General features: G+C 39.6%; 1 protein-coding gene across 1 annotated transcript; it reads right to left on the minus strand.

Annotated features, from left to right (window-relative positions):
• Nucleotides 1–2,084: 2,084 nt before the first annotated feature.
• Nucleotides 2,085–9,378, minus strand: LOC102709038 (respiratory burst oxidase homolog protein B). Its single transcript, XM_006663435.3, has 10 exons — nt 8,642–9,378; nt 8,385–8,541; nt 8,230–8,278; nt 7,634–7,747; nt 6,689–7,507; nt 6,392–6,603; nt 5,978–6,080; nt 5,696–5,775; nt 3,614–4,119; nt 2,085–2,533 (listed from the first exon to the last, which is right to left on the minus strand). The coding sequence occupies exons 1-10, from the start codon at nt 9,276–9,278 to the stop codon at nt 2,424–2,426; spliced, it is 2,787 nt and encodes a 928-aa protein (XP_006663498.2). The 5' UTR covers nt 9,279–9,378; the 3' UTR covers nt 2,085–2,423.
• Nucleotides 9,379–20,603: the final 11,225 nt, after the last annotated feature.

Below are 20,603 nucleotides of genomic sequence, written 5' to 3' on the forward strand. Positions count from 1 at the left end.
TCTCTCTGATTCTCTTCCTGTCTCTGCCAGTCTCATTTGTGCTTCACAAGCCCAGATTGCACCGTTCAGTTCGTTCTTGTGTCAATCGTGACGTGAAAAGTGCGTCAAGCAACAGCCATCCTCCTTGCTTCATCAGCCTTCCTTTGCCTTTTGCTTTACTCAGTGGAACTCTTACACCCATTTGTTTAGTAATTAGTACAGCCTTTTGCTTCTTGAAAGTGAGCAGCTTCTCTTTCTTTCTCTCCCTCCTGCCTTTCCCTTTCACCATGAAAGCTCAGCTCCTCTCTCTGATTAAGCCAGGCAACTTGGGCACCTGGCCAGTGTGCTACACACAGAACTTTGTGAGATGCAGTTGTAACTGATGCTGTTTAAGAGCAAGGCTAATAATATAGCCAACAAGCTAGTTATAGGCTTTTTTATAGTCTTTTTTTAAGCTTACTCATTAATGCAGGATTCATATATCTTTCTCACAGAGTTACTTGGTTTTTGTGCCCAAGTTGGCTATAAGATTACAACCCACCTTCACTCTCTCCTCCCCTCTCTCCTTTACATCAACATTTAGTTGGTTTATAGCCTGCTATTATACTTGCTCTAATCATTGAGAGTCACTGTGCTATATATTGCTGCCACACATGAATGTGTGGATAGCTTGTTAGGTGATCAATTTGTCTTGGGAGATGGAAAGATAACATCAATTTTGAGTCCCTAGTGTTCTTGTCAAGAATTTCTTTGATCAGTTACAGTAAAAGTGGGTCTTTGTGAAAGGTGGTCACCTAAAGAAACTTGTGGAGTTTATGTCTCCTCTTTTCGTTTTAGATGACTTGGTTCTCCCATCTTTTTCAGGATGAATTCTTCATCATTGACATCTTGGGGTGCAAATTTTGGAGGATTTTGAAACGTCGGTTTTGCTTCGCGGACATATTTCCTCGCTGATAGTGATTTTCCATGATAATGGCCTTTCTTGTTTTCACAAGCAAAAAATTGAGGAAGATTGAAAGGAAGACTGTAGTATTAAACAATATATATTGATCAAGAATATATAGAACAACAGAAGAGCAGATTATTCAAGAACTTGCCATATGATGATGGGTGAGAAACGTTTCTAGCTTTGACCAACTCTCCAAGACCAAACAAAGGTGTGCAATTTTTTTCTCTCTTAAGAAGTAAAAATGTCAAGAATATTAAAACACAAAATATTGACCCTAAGCTTTACTTTTAATAAAAATACTTTATGAATAGAATATGCTTGATGTTCAGGAACTAGCAGCCTCCAAGTTGATCCTGCAAACGGGAGTTTGTCAGTTTGTATGTGGTTTTGTCATAATTGCTATAGAATCATCAACATCGTTATTCATATAGTTACAGTCAGGGTGCACTACTTTGCATAGCTAAATTTACTTATTGATAATAGACAAGATTTGTATCAGTCAAGTACTTGGTTTATCCACGAAGTCAAGCTGAAACTTCTTTATCATGAGATAGATGGCAACAGGATGGTATGATAGTACATAATCTTGACCAAGATAACTGTATATGAAAAAAATATATTGAATTATCTGATTTCAGTAATAAACAACTAAGAAAATTACATCAAGTTTGGATTGTCTGTGACAGCTGGCAGAATTTGAGACTAACCTTGCCTATCACAATTCATGACTGGAACAGGGATTAGATAGAGTAGCTGTAGAAATAGTTAAAATGGAACTAAAGAAAAAAAACTGTTTTTTTATTAATTCAACAGTGCATTTACAGCCTTGCAAAAGCATTATTCTGCAATATGCTGCACTCCCCTCTTCATTATGCACTTGACAAAATAGAATGGAGTAAAACATTGAAGGAACAGAAAGAACAGATATTCCAAAAAGTAAAACCAAGATAACTACTCTACTTGCTCTGTGGGCCAGGCCTACCATCATGCTCATATCTTCTAGAATCCTAATATGTTAGCAGTGCTCATTGGTTGAGGACTTGAGGTGTGTGGTTGTTCATGTTTGTTGGCCACCATGTGCAGTGCTCCAATATCAGGTGTGGTCTGCAGGTCCACAGTAAAGTGTAGTACTTTCTTTCTTGCAATGTGCATGATTTTCTTGTCCTTGCCAAACATTGTTGATAGTTTTGACCTGATTAGGCCTCCATCAAACTCTCTACAAGCTACTAGATAGAAGCTGATTGATCAAATTGGCTAGTCTAAGTAATACAAAAGTATATCTGGGAGAAGATCTGTACAAGGGGGCATTGGATTATTCTTCCAGAGCAAAAAACTGATGAAATTCTCTGACCAAACTGGCCAGAATCAAGCAATACCTACTTTGATCTAGTCCCTCTACAGTTTCATATGTATGTCATATTTTGTCATATGTATAGAACTTTGTATGTACTAAACACCGTAGTGCGAAAACTTGAATTTTGATTCTTCCAGAAAACTAGAAATTCTCCTTGTGGAAGTCAAATTTCGTCGACGTCTTTCTCGAGAAGTCTTGCGCAAGCTCACGCAGTTCCTTCGTCAGCACCGGCGCTCCGCAGTAGAACACCCCTGGTGATGTCAAAGAAGAAGAAGAACGGTTAGTGTCATGTTTCAGAATTGCTACAGTACATGCACACAGGATAGGATGCTGATTGATCAGGCTTGTAGGTCTTATCCCCAATGAGAAAGGATTGAGATGATAACATCATGCCTGACAATGATACAGTTAGGTAAGGGAGCACTTCTTGAAAACATGCACAAGCATATCTTTGGAATCTTTTGGTTTCATGAGTGAAGAAGTCGAAGATAATTCACTCATGTATTGTTAATGTATATCTAGGTTCTAAATGGACTGTACATCAAGTGGTTGTAACTATCAGGAGGTAACAATGATTGGTCAATCCATAACTTATATACTAATATGATTCGTATTCAACCTAACAAACTTCCCCCCAATCCACAAACTAAAAATATGAATAAATCTCAAGCCTGATGTTGCTAATGCTATTCATGATGCATGTATTGCTTGTTAAAAGAATGCAAGACACCTGTCAAAAGCTTTGGCTAAGAAGTACCATCTTTTCACTTATTGGCTGAAACTATCAGGAAGCACTAACAATGATGTTTTTTGGGTTACCAAGCATTCAGTTGCAATCTAATTACCAATCAAAACTAACATTGACTAATATGCCCCACCCCCCCTGTTCTCTCTAGCAGGTTACTGTTCAGTCTTAATAACTGCTTCACCCAGTCCATCACTAGTTCAAATTGAACACTCAACCCTCAAAACTCTGATCATGCTTGTCCCCATCAGCTAGATCCCCCAGAAGAAAGCTATATGCCAACCCCATTTCAAATCAAACCAGCTCAGCCAACTATAGCATGATCAATTCTAATTTCAGGAAGCATGCAAGGATTAGCTAAAGCACAATTTCACCCCCCTTAAGAAAGTATGTGTATGTACCAAAAAATTCATTCAAAATTTTTGTATCCCAAGGTATTATCAAATTTTCCACTAGAAAATACAGTAACCATCGATACTTTCTCAAGTACGGTAAAATTGCTCTAAGTTAAGAACAATTGAGGAGCAAGACGACTGCGACGATGGCGGCGGCGGAGGAGGAGGAGGAGGGAGGGTGGAGCACGTACCGACGCGTTGGTCGCGGTGGTTGAGGGCGATGCGCTTGTAGACGTTGCGCCAGTTGGGGCGGGCGAAGTGGGTCTTGACGCGGGTGCCGGAGACGACGTCGACGCCGTGCTTGGCGTGGTTGAGCGACTGGAGCATGGCGATGAGCGCCGACCGGGCGTCCCCTTCCTCGTACACGCTGGTGCAGTAGTTGTGGAGCTCGATCACCCCCTTCTTGTCCGTCTCCGCCACCTCGTCCATCACCCCCCTGAACCACTCGAACGACCCCTGCTCCCTCGTCACCCAGTAGAAGTAGGCCCGCCGCGTCCTGAACGACGACGGCACCGACGCGTCGCCGCCGCCGTTCTCCAGGTCGCCGTCCAGCTGCCGCATGTTGTTGATGATGTCCTTGATGATGGAGATCATCGGCGTCGCGCCGATGCCCAGCCCGACGAGCAGCACGATGTCGTACTGCTTGTAGTCCTGCGCCGGCGCCCCGTACGGCCCGTCGATCAACACCTTCGGGAAGCTGCACCCCGACCAAAACAGACAAAAATTAATTCTTTTTGGCGCCAAAAACATTCATTTCATAAGTTTGTTAATTAAGCTAAGTTAATTAATCATCATGGGTTAATCGTAATGTAAAATGAAAAATGGTGTATTCTAGCAAGATATTTCTGTGGTGTTGAATTAGAAGACCCAAGGCAAGAGTCAGACGTGGAGGGCTACTAGATAGGGGAAAAAATGGAATCTTTAACCCTATATTTTACATTTCAATGATGCAGATAGAACATGAGCTGACAATATATGCTGTTCTCCTGTCACCAAAAGATTTTATTGTTTGTCCCTACTAGAAAAAAATATACATATTCCATTCTTATTCTACAAACAAACAAAAAGGAAAATCAATGGAATATGTGGCTTGGCACAAACATCCCCCCTTCACCGCCTTATCCTCAACTAATGGCCGTCTTCCACAGCACAAAAAAAAAACTTCACTTTTATCTTTTCTCTCCCCCCAAACTCATTACCATCACCAGCCACTATTCAATTAGTGCAACCCACTTAAATAATTTACCCTACCATTACACCGACTAAATTATCACTAACCTATCTACCAAATGTCAAAGATCATGCTCTACAGAACAACAAAGGTGAACTCAGAACACATATACTATATTCTATATATATGTATGCACATGATGAAGACAAACACAAGTGTCACCAACAGAAGGGAACACAACACAAAGCCATGTGAAAGCATGAGCCAGCCAGCTTTGTACTACTACATTTCTGTTCATGGCTGATGCAAGAAATGATCTCACTCTCTGATTCTCATTCTCACCCAGTGCAAGCTTAGGTCAGAGCCTCAGAGATAATGCAAGCCATGCACAAGAGAGAGAGAACACACTATATGCATAGATATTCCACTGGAGAAAAATTACTATATCCGTCCCTAAATATTTGACGTTGTTGACTTTTTAATGTATGTTTGACCATTAGTCTTATTAAAAAATTTATATAATTTCTAATTATTTTTATATCATTTATTTATTGTTAAGTATAATTTTATGCATATATATAACTTTACATATTTTAAAAAAATTTAAATGAGACGAATGATCAAACGTATATAAAAAGTCAATGACGTTAAACATCTAGGGACGGAACGGAGTGAGTATCTTTTAAGGTCAGAAATGGTGGCTACCGACTCATGTCACACTTTGATCATGCGTGGAACATATACTAATTAGTAGTGGTAATTATGTTTACACTGCCACTAGCACCATTAATCCTACCAACCACCAAACCTGCCATGAGCCACACACAAGTGTAAAAATGGTGCGCAACAGCTGACCCGATCACACTCGGTCGCAGCCCTGACCGGTGACCCGGTTCGGTCCGACCCACCGGGTCGCTTTCCCCCACACGCTCATTGCAAGGCTGGATCCGATCATGTTGGACCATGCCTGCCAACTACATTTTGTGCTCTGTTTTTTCCTTTTATTTTTGGGTGAGTTTTGAATAAGAAGGTGAAAAATTGAAGTCGACAAATTGATGGAATGCGATATTTTTTTTGAGGTATGGGGGGTTGTGTTTCTTACCTTGGGTTGGTCATGGCGCCGTCGCGGTCGTACTCCGCTCGGAGCAACCCGCTCTTCCCCTCTGTCGGCGGCCGGCATACCTGAATTCGTGTCGTGATATTATTAGTGTTTTTAGTTTAAGAAAAACGTGTAGTGATTTTGTTATAGCGTAAATGTTAGCAACAGTAACAACGGTGACGATGATAATATTAATAATAATAATGAGATTTGGAGGGAATTAAACTTGGATAAGATTGAGATTTGTGATGAATGGAGGAGGGTGAGATGGGACTGGCTTAGTACCCTTGAGAAGACGTTCTTAAGCTCCCGTGTCCAGTCACCGAGCGTCCTGATGTGGACGCTGACGTAGTCGTCCTGTGGAGCCGACGTGATTGAAAATGGGTGCCTGTAGGTGGGGACACATGGTCAGCACTCCATCTTTTATTGCAGATTACTATATGCAACAAAATCCATCCCATGGCTATCTTAGCCATCCTAATAATTGGAAGATGATGCTCAAAGTACCTCCACTTAAGAAACTTTTAATTGCTTAATCAAATCAACAAGACCCACAGGGGATTTAACTACTTTTTTTTTCTTAAAAAAAGTAGTCTCCTACGCCATACTACATGTATTTAGCCACATGGTTTTATATATACGAATATGACCGGACCGGACTGGACCGGACAGCCTTAATGGATCGGATGATGCGCTTACCATTGGAACGGCGAGACGGCGGCGCAGTTGACGAAGATGTATTGGCCACTCTTGTACCTGAAACCCTGTGGCTTGGAGAAGTGCAGCGACAGCACGTTGCCGGGGTACACCGCCACCTTGAGTATCTTCACCGGCCGCACGCTCGACCGGAGCGCCCTCGTCAGCCGCTCGCACGCGTACAGGCACATCGGCACCGCCAGGTACATCCACGTCTGTGCCACGTCAGCAAACATATCGCCCCGTCAGCACCGCCACGTAGGGTCGAAACACCAAGGACACCAAGTCGAAGCCACTTACGGTTTTCTTGTACCAATCCTTGGTGAGGTAGAGGTAGTGGCCATGGACGATGAGGAGGGCGTAGACGACGACGAAGAAGTGGTGGGAGTACCAGAAGGCGTTGAAGCCGGTGAGGCGGTTGAGCGGGCGCGGGAGGCGGAGGCGGCCGCGGCGGAACCACGGCGTGGCGAGGGTGAAGGCGACGGCCATGAGGACGAGCATGACGAGCCCCGTCCACCCCTCGGTGCCCTTCACGAACCACCAGTAGTTGGGCGGCCGCCGGTCGCCGAAGAACGGCTTCATCGGCTCGTACTCGGCGTCGGTGGCGTGGAGCAGCCGCGGGAAGTCGCAGGTGAGATGGGAGATGATGTGGAGCCCGGCGCCGACGGTGATGCCGACGGCGATCACCTTGTGGAAGTTGAGGTTGTCGTCGAACGGGACGACGCGGGCGACGGCGGCGCGGTTGCGGATCCAGGTGACGGTGTTGCGGCAGACCGGGAGGAGGATGAGCGCCATGTTGAACTTGAGCGTCTCGGCGCCGCCCTTGGCGACGCAGACGCAGTAGCCCATGACGTCGAACACGGCGCGCCGCCGGTACTGGACGAACTTGTAGGAGAAGAGGCCAGCGCAGACGGCGAGCCAGAGGAGGAGCACCCAGACGCGCCGCCAGTTGTCCTCCAGGAAGTAGCTGGCGCGGCGGTACCACCGCCGGAGCGGGTTGGGCTCCGCCGTCGGCCGGAGGTTCTGGCTCAGCATCTGGCTCAGGTTCCGGCTGTTCGTCGTCCCTATCCTCACCGACTGGCTCGGCGCCTGCAGCAGCAGCATCTCCAGGTTGTACAGCTGCAACCACAATACCGCCATGGTTGACTGGTTAGCTCCTCCATTCTTCGCTACATCCAACGATGCTGCGACGATCGACTACGACGCCATTGTTGCCGCCGCCGGCATTGACAGCGACATACATACCTCGATGTAGCCGAGGTTGCTGGGGTCGAGCTCCTCCATGATGAGGCGGGCGTACTCCTCGGACTGCTCCTGCACCTTGGACAGCTTGTTCGCCGACGCGCTCAGCGTGATGATCTGCATCACCCATCATCTTAGTTTAATCACTTAACCCCAAAAAGATTGAATCTTTCTCGGTTTTGGCTACCAGAAAAACAAAACACGATCTTTCTTAATCAAAATTCTGATACAACAATAAATTTAATTTAAAAAAATGCAAGTTTGGTTGGCCATTGCGATCGGGACACGAGCAAGAACTTGAAGTAGAAGACACCCATAAAAAGTCAAGCAGAACATGCCGTCCTCAACGGATCAGGATGTGCAGTTAGTAGAACTGGTCGATGATGCTGATGTGCAAATGGCAACCGGCAATTGAGTGTGAAGCTAGCTAGCTAAGCTACCATACTATCTTAGAACAAGAAACAGAGACCGAAACCGAAACCAAAAGCCTTCTTCGAAATACATGAATTTTACAGGAATTACCAAAAAATATATATATAATTCAAATTCTAAGATGGTATGTTCTTGGAGGGACACAAAAGTGGGTTTGGTTGGATTACCTCTTTGACCTCCTCTTCTGTGATCCTGCCGTCGGCGTTCTTATCAACCCTGTTCATTAATTACCGAAGCAGACAGTTGGTTAATCCAGGCGTTAATGGATGGAATTAAGAAGCTAATCGTTTGGTTAATGGAGATTAATGGCGGGGTTGCGTACATGTCGAAGAAGGTTTGGAGACGGCTGTCGAAGCTGGTGTCGGAGATTTGGTCCCAGAACTCGAGCAGCTCCGCCTTGCTGATGCTGTCGCCGGAGATGTTCCGCCGCCTCGCCAGCGCGTCGAACAGCTCGCCGGCGAACTCCAGCTCCTTCATCCCTGCGGTTGGAAGAGGTTTTTTTGGGTGATTAGTTGAAGCAATTGGTTGGAGGAGAGGAGGAAGAGGAGGACGAGATGGTGGTGTGGTGGTGAGGCGTACCGATGCACTGGCCGAACTTGGAGCGGGGGAGGAGGCCGTCCTTGGCGAGCTCGTCGAAGCGCTTCTCGACGGCGGGCCAGCCGGCGCCGCCCTCGGCGCGGCTGATGAACTTGAGGCCCTTGAGGGCGTGCGCGGCGGCGGACTTGGAGCGGTCGATGCGCGGGCCGCCGGCGCCGCCGCCGCGGCGGTTGACGGAGGCGAGGCGGCGGAGCTCCTGCGACACCTGCTTGATCCGCGACGAGGCGTTCCGGATGACGGAGTGGCCGAACGACGACGACCGCTTCTCCAGCGTGCGCGCCAGCAGCGTGACGTCGGAGTCCTCCGCGCCGCCCGCGGGCTTCACGCTGTGCACCGCCACCGAGTCGTCGCGCACGTCGAGGGTGATCTCTACGTAGTCCTCCTCGTCGTCGTCGCCGCCGCCGCCGCGCCGCGCCGGCGCGCCCGACGGCGCGGACAGCGGCGCCGACACCGACTCCGCGAACCTCGCGCTCTTCCTCATCCCGGACCTCTTGCTCAGGGGCCCGCTGTGCGGCACCAGCCTCTCCCTCTGCGGCGGCGGCGGACCCTCCGCGCCGGCCTCCACGATATCCCCCGCGCCGCCGGCGCCATCCGCGGCGCCCGCCCTGCTATGGTTCATCTCCACCTCTTCTTCTCCGGCGAACCAAGAATCACTCGAGAAATCTTCTCCAAGAAAACTCTGCTCTCGACGGAGGAACGGCGGTTTCGTGAGGAGGAGGAGGAGGAGGACGGTGAGGTGGGGAGGCGTTTGGGGCGTGGGGGATATTTATACCGACGTGAGGTGGGTGAGGGCGCTTGCCGTTTACCAGTCGCCGTGGTGGTCGCCGTCGTCTTCGTCGTCGGCTCAGCCGCGCGCGCGCGCGAGCGAGCGAGGTGGTGGGGTAGGTGCGTGCTGCGTTACACTGCTGCTCGCGCTGCGTTTCGTTTTTGGTTGTGTTTTTTTTTTCGCGGGAAATAAAATTCCGCGGTCAAGCGGCGGCTGACGCGGATACGGACCACGCGTATTTTTTTTAAAACTATTTTTCTTGTGCTGAATTTGGGCTCGTTTTTGTTTACTTTTTTTAATATATAAAAAACTTTTTTTTGTGGGCGTCCCATTTCACTTTGCTTTGTCTGCTCTTTTTGGGGTTACAGGAACAATGCAGGGTCCCACAATTTTCGATAGTGTTCGGTTTTAAATACATAATGTCGCTGACGTATAAACACATTATTAATTATATGTTCTATTTGTAATGCATAGGCAGTACAAAACAAAAATTTTCACGCTATCACATTAAATGTTAGATATAGAGTGTAAAATATAGAAAAAATAATTACATAGATTACGTATAAATACGAGACATATATTTTAAGCCTAGGTACGTTATGATTTGATAATGCAGTGCTACACTAAACATTTACTAATAACAAATTAATTAGACTTAATAAATTCGTCTTTCTGATGAATCTTTAATTTATTTATTATTAGATTAAGTTTAATATTTTAAATGTGTGTTTGTATATATGATGTGACAACCAAATCTAAAATTTTTTCCCAACTAAATAGACCTAAATAGCGACGTATAAACATATTATTAATTATTTGTTCTATTTGAACTGTTATATACTTATTAGTTGTGACTTAATTTATCATTAAAGATATCGTAAGCCTCACTTATATTTTCAGTTAACTGTGTAAGTTAATTACGTCCTCTATATATGAAATGTTGGAGCAGTATTTGTTTTCAGCGTCCGTGCGTCGTAGTAGTATAGTTGATCGTATCTCTTGTGTGCGTACGTATAAGTTGTGTATATGCGTTTTCGCCGTGCATCGCGCGTGAGTATCAGAGCATGGAGCAACTCTAGTAGTGTCTTTTTGTGCTGTAGCATTCAGGATTTTACATTTTTTTTCAATGCAAAAGGAAATTAGGGGATAGTAATTTCAAACTTTTGATATTTTGTAGATTTGATATTTTTTATTTTATTGAATTATTCTTTCATACAAAAATATAACTTAATAAAATTGTCGAAAGTTCGTTCCAAAATTATGTAAGCCTGGTCACATTTTTTTTTCCAATTTAAGAGAGTTTTCTCATGGACATTTTTGTCTCTAAATTTACGTAAGTCCGACAATTTTAACCGTGGTTACTCTAAGTGTTCTATTCACTTTCTTCTAGACGACTTCTCACCGACTTCAAATTCGTTTCATCTCCACACATTTACTTAACTCTTATTAATCACTTAGATACAACATTTACGTGAAATTTTTGCATTAAGAACACACGCTTCATTCGCACAGTTAAATATTTTTTTATGACACGATACTGTTAGAAATAACACCATAAAGTCATTCACTGAGAATGGCGTAAGCAAACGGGGAATGTGTAGAAAATGCCACTAAAATTTCAGTTAATCTCATTAATCACACGAATATTCCTTGCGCTAAATTGGTTAGAAACGGCAGTGGCAAGTGGATGCTCATGTTCTCACTGCCGGGTCAAGCCGGCCGATGAGAGTTCATTGCATTCTTACCGGTACGTACGACTTCTCCGTGTGGATCAGCATTTCAGTACTGTCCGGAGTACTACTAGTAGCAGAAGAAGAACGAGCAAAGCAGCAGAGTTTTCAGTATTCTCTTTACTCATTAAAGGGATGTTTAGTCGGAGAAATAAAAATTCTTGCATATCACATTAAACGTTTCATCGGATGTCGGAAGAGGTTTTTGGACGCGAATGGAAAAAGAATTTCACGGCTGGCCTATAAACTGCGAGACGAATCTTTTGAGTCTAATTAATCCGTCATTAGCGCATATGGGTTACTGTATTACTTATGACTAATCATGTACTAATTAGGCTCAAAAGATTCATCTAACGATTTGTCACATAACTGTGCAATTTTTTAGTTTTGTTATTGTTTAATACTCTATTTAGATGTTCAAAGATCGATGTAATGTTTTTGGGTGAAAATTTTTGGGAACTAAACAGGCCCTCTGAAAAAAAAGTACCAGATCAGCAGGTCCATATCCCATGCACGTCCTTAAAAGTTTTTAGAACTCCTCTTTTTTGCTAACAAGTAGTACCTGAACAGTTCATTTAATTAGTTAAAATTATTTTTTGTTTGCAAAAAATAATTTACAGATAAAACTTTTATATATGTATCTATAGCGACTCAAAAGCAAAAGCTGTAAAAAAACACGATGAAAAAACCATAAAATTAAGTTCAAAAATTTAAATTTTGGTTTATAAGCAGTTGCAACTGTGAATTATTTCAAAAGGAAAATATTTCAACATGGGTAAAATATTTCAAAAGCAAAATCCTGCCCCAAGTGCTTATCCAATTAGACGATCGATTTGATTTTTTTTTATGAAGGCATGGTTTTTTAAATTTGATCAAGTTATAAGGAAAATGTAGCAAATGAAATTAGTTTCTTTGAATCTTATATCAAATATATTTTGAGTATATTTGTTCTATGTTGAATGCTAAGTTTGTCTACAAACATGTTTATCTTAAAAAGTTGTTTTACTTAAATAAACTTAAAATGTTTTATAGCAAGAAACAAAGATAATTGTTTTACATGTTACTCATGCTAAATCGATCAAAATTTTGTTGTATTTTAGTTCTAATTTATTAATATATATATATATATTTGTATTTTGATGTGGACACTTCTTTTGGTAGTATACATCTGGGAAGTACATTTACAACTTTGTTTTTGTCATTTTAGTGTCATTTTCTACTTTTTTTGTGTTTTTTAACTTTAGAAATCATATCGTAATCATTTTGCCGATTTTATGTTTTTATTCTTAATTAATCTAGTATAGATTTCTACATTTACACATATTTAAACATTATTTATTTTTAACCCTAATTTTCTAAATTACTTGGATTCTTATGTAAATCAATTTGCTGAGTTTTTTAATTTTGAATTTATTTAATGCAATATTTTGTTTAGGTTCTGATCTCATGTTAATATTTATGTTTTTAACCTGGAATTCGTATATGTATTCCATCTGTTTATATTGCATAAAATGTTTTAACATATATAGATTTATCTATAGATTAATGTATATGTCTTGTATACACGTCCATTTCACTGGCATTCATAAGAATATCTGGAAGACCAAAATACGAGGTAATAACATTTTTATCAGTCTCCTAGAGTTGTATTTGACTTTCAACCCTGTAGCTCGCGTACCAGTATTTCTAAAAATATCGTCGGTCGTCAAGGGTTAGTAGCAACAGAGCCCACGTATGTATGGTCAACCACCGGCACGTACGTACATGGACAGCACATGTACTACGTATCGTACGTATGGTTCACATGCTAGATCTGCTCGTACACCGCACAAGAAGCTGCCGCTGCATGCTTTTCGTAGTCGCTTCTAGCTACCTTTATATATATATATATATATATATATATAAAAGAGATACTACTGTATCAATGTCCGGTCAGTTAATTCTAATTCCAATTTCTTCTTGGCTAGCTTGTCCTAATAATTATCACCACATTTTATTTATTTAGTATTTATACTTAATCTTTTCTCTCAAACCTTAACTTCTCCAAAATAATAAAATTTTATATTAAAGAATGTATAACAGGGTGACATAGGGCTCGTTCTTGAGACACTGTTGAGTATAATTTTCCTCTCTTTTTCCGCGTGCACGCTTCCCGAACTACTAAACGGTGTACTTTTTGCTAAAAAAGTTTATACGGAAGTTGTTTTAAAAAAATCATATTAATCCATTCTTCAAGTTATTAATAGCTAAAACTTAATTAATCATATACTAATGGCTTTTCTTGGTTTGCATGAACTGATTAGACTGCTTGGCACTCTCTCCTGCGAACGAGCCATAAACAAATCGTAAGAGCAGGTACAACAGCAGGCTATAAAATAGCTATAAGTATATTTTAAAGAGATAAGAGAGGAGAGAGAAGAGAGGTGGGCTACTAATTTGCAGCCAGCTGCACACGGGCTCTAAGATAAAATGTGTATGATATGTGGGACTATGTATTGATGTTATGTAGATAACTATGGTATAAATTGGCTATTAAATTGACTATAGATGAATTGGAGCGAGTAGATGGTCATACTATTGAACTTGCTATAAGAATTACCACTTTAAATTAATTTATATTTTTAAGGGAGGAAGTGAGTGATAGCTAAGAATTGAATTGAAGTTGGTTCTTCCTCGGGTTTCATAGTTGGTGACGTTTTGGATCAGGTTAAAGTCAAACCATTTTAAATTTAACCATCAATAACTTTTAAATGTATATATTCAGCTTGAAAACACTAAACTATGTTGTATGGATTAGCCTAAATGTACTTTCGTAAAATTAATTATTGTTTATTTCTTAATATTATGATAAAATATTATAGTTAAAGATATGTTTCAGAGATCATATTATCTTAAAAGTACTAAGAATTACATAGAACTAGATGGGAGTAGAATTTTTTTTATTGTTTAAACATTTTTAATAAATAATTTTATTACTAAACCTCCGGAGAAAATATTTCAACCATATGAACCTTTTGGCCACGCCGCCAACACTGGCGCGGCGAAACGGCTTGCACGCCATTGTTGGTGACGTGACCGTATTTGTCTTGCCGCGCCATGCCATACTGACCAGGCTGCGTGGCAGTATTATCTTGCCACGTCACCAACACTGACGTGATCAAAAGGTTTAGTTTTAGAAAAATTTTGTTTGATGGTTTAGTAATAAAATTACTTGCTTAAAAATGTTTATTTAATAAAAAAATTCATGGGAGTACGCTGCAGCAGCAGGCGGTAGATGCCGGGTTGGGGTTGGGCTCCAAATGGAATCCAGCCACCGCTCGCCGCCGGCTGGTGTTTCCCGGCCGGCCAGATATCCCATTTTGGACGAGACGATCGAGAGTTCGAGACCCGTGGCAACGTGGTGAACAGGAAACTAACTCAGGCTCATATACATGCATGCAGCCGAGTAGTACTCCGTCAGATTTTTTACTCGACGCTATTTATCTTTTCGATCATATGTTTACGTTCAACTATCCATCTTATTTAATTTTTATTTAAACATAAAATTATAAACCAGGCTTAAAATTTGTATAATAATAAATTAAATCATAAAAAATAATTAATATTATTTTTTAAATAATTAATACCATCCTAGGAAGATATGTCAATGAAAATTATACACTGAAATAAGTATATATAAAGCTTACATATATATAATCTATATATCGAAAGTTTGTATGTACATACTTTACATATACTAGCTGGATGCCTGTGTTTTGTAAATGATAAAAATATATTATGTTATTCCTAGAATAAATAGAAAAATATTTTTCATGAAATATGTAACTATCTTTTTTATGGAGGAAATATCCATATCAATTTGATTTTATGTGAATATCCATCTATATTTGATTGATTTTAATATTACGAAGTTAAGGGGATAAATTGTAAAAATACAATAAGAGTAGGTGTTGATGATAGATTCCCTGGCACCATTACTATAAACTTTTATAACTTTTATAGTAGTTCGGTCTGCTTCAGACCACCTCTCAGCTCGTCTATCTAGTCAAAAAGTGCCAAAAGAACACAGCCTTCATGCCTGTTTAGATCAGAGATTTTTTTATTAGGAGTATTAATTATAAACTGATAATAAAATTAATTGTATAAATAAATGCTATTTCATTAGACAATTTTTTAAAGCCTAGTAATCCACGATTAGCAAATGTTTACTGTAGCATCACATTCATTAATTATGAATAAATTAGGCTCAATATATTCGTCTCGCGAAATAGTCCAGAGTATGAGGTGGATTTTATTAATAGTTTATATTTAATACTTCTAACTAATGTCCAAGCATTTGATGTGACATGAATTAAAAAAAGTTGGAGGTAAACATATAGGGTCTCAAGAAGTTGTTTGGATCCAAGGATTTTTTAGTCATAGACGGATAACTAGGGGTGGACAGAAAGCTCATGGCTCGTTAGCTCGTTCGACTTGTGACAAACTCGGCTCGGCTCGTTTCATTTTTCTAACGAGTCGAGCTAGCATTTTAGCTCGTTAGAGATAACGAGCTAGCTCGAGCTAGCTCATGAGCTGCTCGCGAACTTAACGAGCTAGACCAAAGATACACGATTCGTCGATATTCATTGATTCCACCCCAAAAAACATATGTTCAATACTTTATAGGTTCGCCATGTGATTTGTTGGTTCAAACTTTAATATTTAGATACAATTTCATATGATTTGCACGTTTTAACTGAAAATTTGCTTGTATAATCTATTGAAAAATTGTTTAAGTTAACTTTTCATGCATGGCTCGTGAGCCTAACGAGCCAGCTCGAGCTTTGTAACAAGCCGAGCCGAGCTGGGTTTTTAGCTCGTTACGATAACGAGCTGAGCTGAGCCAGCTCGTTATCTTAACGAGCCAGACCGAGCCAAGCCGAGTTAGCTCGTTATCCACCCCTACGGATAACAAATAATTGCATAAATAAAGGCTATTTCATTAGATAATTTTTTTAAGCCTAATTAATGCATGATTAATAAATATTTACTGTAGCATCATATTTGCTAATCATGGATAAATTAGGCTCAATAGATTTGTCTCGCGAATAGTCCAAAGTATGAGGTGAATTATTAATAGTATATATTTAATACTTCTAAATTAGTATTTAAACATTAAATATGACTGAGACTTAGAAAAAGTTAATGGATCCAACCAGGGTCTAAGATCGTGCATGTGGCCAAGCTAGCTCGCTAGCCTCCTGTCACACCATGCACGCACACGTCTAAAGCCATCGCGAATTCGTGATCATTCGACGCAACTCAGCTAGCCCAATCTATAAATAATCTTAAAATATTGAGTCACCACATTCGCTCTCACGGAGTAAAAAATTCTATATTAATATCGAGAAAATAAGGAAAAAAAGTTTTTTAAGAGAAAAAGTACGTGGATTTTTTAATCTGGATCGGATTGGATTTTTGTGAACCTACATCGAATAATGAGTTTTTTAAGGAAAAACGTGATTTTTTGATTAAAAAAGAACGTGCGTTTTGGAATAGAAAAAAAGATAATGATTTTTTTGAACGGACAAGAAAAGAAAAAAAATCAGGTTTTTTTGGATCGAGCAAAATATGAGATAAAAAAGAAAATATAGTTTTTAGGAGAAAAAAGAACATGATTTTTTGGATTAAAGCAAGTGATTTTTTTAGAATGAAAAAAGCAAAAGATAATGATTTTTGAAAATTAGGTTTTTTTGGATTGAGCCGTCGAAAGAAAATAAGAGATAAAAAAGATAATATAATATTTTTTGAATAAGACAAGAAAAGGGAAGAAATCAATTTTTTTAATCGGCCCTGCTGCCATCTGATCATGAGGATATCATGCAAGATTAGATTAAAAAAATTCTCATATGCCTAAAAATATTTAATTTATTTTATAAGTAAACGCTATGTTATTTGAAACAAGTTATGAACGATCACAAATTAGTAATAAGTAATGTATATGAAAGTTACGTGATTGAAAAAGATGGAGGGAAGAAGAGATATTATGCCATAAATTTTGTATAGTTTTGATCTATTATAGTATTATTCTTAGATCTATTATGTTATTAAGGTAACATAACAAGAGTCTCTGTTTTAATTTGCATGAAGCATCAAATGTAAAAGTTTGATCTAAGTTAGGTCTGAGTCTAAAACTATATTGGCACTTTAATATTTATATTTTAAAATATAATATAAAACTATATTTATATTATATAAGAAATTTCATAACGAAGGTAGCTGTACAGTCTGCGCGGGCCACGATGCTAGTTCTTTCTCCTTAATCCACAGGTTTGCTGTGTTCTTTTGTGTAGATAAAGATAAATATGAAAAATTTTCTAATTATTTGATAGCTATTTAATGTTATAAACGATGTGTTCATGTATATATTTTGTATATATATGTATAGATTCATTCACACACATATAAATCTAAACAATCAGAAAGTCTTATAGTGTGGAACCTAGGGAATACTTTAGAAAAAAAAATTGAGAAGATGAACATTTTACCTAGTTTGAAAAAACATCCACATAAAATCATCAGAGTAAAAAAAATACGAAAGAACACCGTTTAGATGATGGATCTAGCTGAACGCGTGCTGAGCGCATCATCACTGGTTTCTGTGGTGAGCAGAAAGGCGAGCACTACGAAAGAGAGGTCGTCACCTTCACGTGATCGATCGGATCATGCGCCGGCCGGGAATCAGCGCCGCCGCCGTCGACGAACTAGCTAGCTAGTGCTCACACGAGCAAAAAAAAGAAGAAGAAAAAAAGCAGGTGAGATCGCCGCGATTGTGTAGTGCTCTCTCTCTCTCTGATCTCTCTCTCTCTCTCTGATCTGCCGATCTGGTCCGGCCATCTGCCTTAGCTCCGGCCGGCGTGCGCGCCATGATTGGCGCCTTTTTGCACCGATGATGGCTACTGCACTGCAGATTGGCGCCTTTTTTTCTTTTCTCTCCTCTGCTTGGAAGGAAGGGTGAGGATGCGAGTCATGCAGTGACGCGTGCCTGCCCTTTTTGTTTGCCAGATGGATGGATCGTCCTGCACGCATGGCTATGGTGAATAATCGTGTGCGCATGAACTAGGGATAAATCAGTCAACTCTGATGAAGCAGAACACCATATGAATACGATCGGATATTCCGATCAATTTCTTTGAATTAAAATTATAATTGTCATACACAAAGTTAAAAAAGATATTGATATATATATATATATATATATGAATCAGCTACTCACGCAGTCCAAAACTAAATAAAACAATTAATTATTATTAAAAGCTTGATGGCATCAAACAATGTTTAATTGCATGAAACGCCTCAAACCCATCAATACGAGTTTCACTGTATTCCCGAGGACTTGGTAACGGTGCCTAAACGTTTTACGGCCATGAAACTAATTCTCTCTCTTTCCTCGTAGATTGATACAAATATTCGCTTTTATGCTGATGTTTATCAAATATTCGCTTTTATACTGATGTGTCACCTAATTAATATGTATGACACCTCTATGAAACCCTAATTGAGATTGGCCTATTACTAACCTAAAATTCCTCCTTTTTCATGCGCACACTTTCCAAACTGTTAAATGGTGTATTTTTTATGAAAATTTCTTTATGAAAGTTGCTTTAAAAAATTATATTAATATATTTTACTTTTTAAATTAATAATTAATTAACCATCTACTATGTTTTCTGCGCAGTATAACATCTCCTTACTGAACGGGGCCTTAGTACCACAATTTGAACTATGCTATGATTTTTTCAGCGGAGGGATGGTGGTCGTACATGCGCTTCTGTTGAGGCTTCCTGTTCATTTTCTTTCCCTTATCGAGGCAATTTCGTAAATATCAACGAATTGACTGCAAGTTTGTTGTGCCTTGATAATATATCACCGTACATATATTTGCTTCAAACAATGCTGCATCGATATTTCAAAGTTCTCTGGTCCTGATGGTGTGTGGTCAAAACTCGGTGTTTTTGTGATGTAATGGGGTCGATAATCAACTGAAAACGCAATCTTTTTCCTACTATCTACATGAATTCAGCTGAATGAATTGTTTGCTGAGGGTTGAAAATACTAGGACCTAGAATTACAATTTGGCCGACTATCTTTCCAATCCTGAAGGTCAAGAAAAACAGAGCACCTGGTTAATTAAATTAAGATTAGATAGATTTTACTGTCCTGAAAAACACCTGATACTAAAATTTGTTAAAAATATCTAGTGTGTGAAGATACTAAAATTAGAGTTTTTTAACCATGTTTAAAAATGCATCTTGAGATATTATATTTTTTTTTAAAAAAAAATTTAGTAGCTTGAGATAAAATCTCGAATATACAGGTCAAAAAGCCCCTAAAGTTATATAAAGATAATATGGTACTTCTAATAACTTGGCGGAAACCACCTGCCGTACTGGCACTGGTAGAGCCACTTACGTTCTTTTTTACTGCCTCCGTCCCATAATAACCTTATTTTTTCCATATCCAACGTTTGACCAGTCGTCTTATTTAAAAAGTTTATAAAAACTTAAAAAAAATTAGTCACGTATAAAGTACTATTCATATTTTATCATCTAGTAACAATAAAAATATTAATCACAAAAATATTTCAAATAAGACGAATGGTCAAACGTTAGACACGGAAAAATAAAAAATAAAATTATTATAGGATAGAAATAGTACTTGTTAGGCCACATCTTTTTCAGAATTAAATCACAAAAGAGGCTTGGTTTCTTCTTTCTTTTTCTATTTGGACGCATGCATGAATGTTGCTGCCTGCCTGCCTTCATCTGAAGAGATTGAGAAAACAAAGGCTCAATGATTATTTGTTAAGATATTGGTTGGGAGGGGAAAAAAGAGCTGAAGTGATTTTCTACTGGAATAAAAAATATTTAAATTTATCCTCCCATCAGTTGTTGATAGGATATCAGAATTGAATTTTGATTATTTTTTTTTACAAATTTGATACTCACTCCATCCCAAAATATAGCAATTTCTAGCTTTTAAATTTCACCCAAGATGTAACAATTTATACACCTGTACATTATCTTCTCAACCAATCATAAACTTTCACTATTCAATTTCTTGGCATGTTTCCTTGTCAAAACCAATTACAACCTTATCCACCTATTTTTTAAATATTCATGTTTAATCATTAAACTTCTTATATTTTAGGATATATGAAGGCAATAGTTAATACATTGTTCCATGGTAGGTGGCTGAGCTTATGGTCATAGGACTCTGTGGCAGCTGTAATTAAATTTAGGGAGCAGCCGCACTATTCTCAAAAAATAATGAAGAAGAATCCCATTTGTTGAAAAATAGAAAGGAGGATGTCGGAATCAAATGATGCACGAACGACTTGGGAGTTGGAAGCATTCTAGTCCCAAATCTTAAACTAATTTGCAACTTTTTTAAGCAATATTTTGCACGC

The sequence above is a fragment of the Oryza brachyantha genome, chromosome 11, assembly GCF_000231095.2.
Source record: "Oryza brachyantha chromosome 11, ObraRS2, whole genome shotgun sequence".
Lineage (NCBI taxonomy): Eukaryota > Viridiplantae > Streptophyta > Magnoliopsida > Poales > Poaceae > Oryza > Oryza brachyantha.

Bases quoted from the DNA above. Each gene is read 5' to 3' on its own strand.
- LOC102709038 (XM_006663435.3), bottom strand. From the start codon at position 9,278: ATGAACCATAGCAGGGCGGGCGCCGCGGATGGCGCCGGCGGCGCGGGG. The intron at 8,279-8,384 runs GTACGCAACCCC...ATTAATGAACAG, and splicing joins CTCCAAACCTTCTTCGACAT to GGTTGATAAGAACGCCGACG. The intron at 2,534-3,613 runs GTACGTGCTCCA...TGACATCACCAG, and splicing joins CCACCGCGACCAACGCGTCG to GGGTGTTCTACTGCGGAGCG.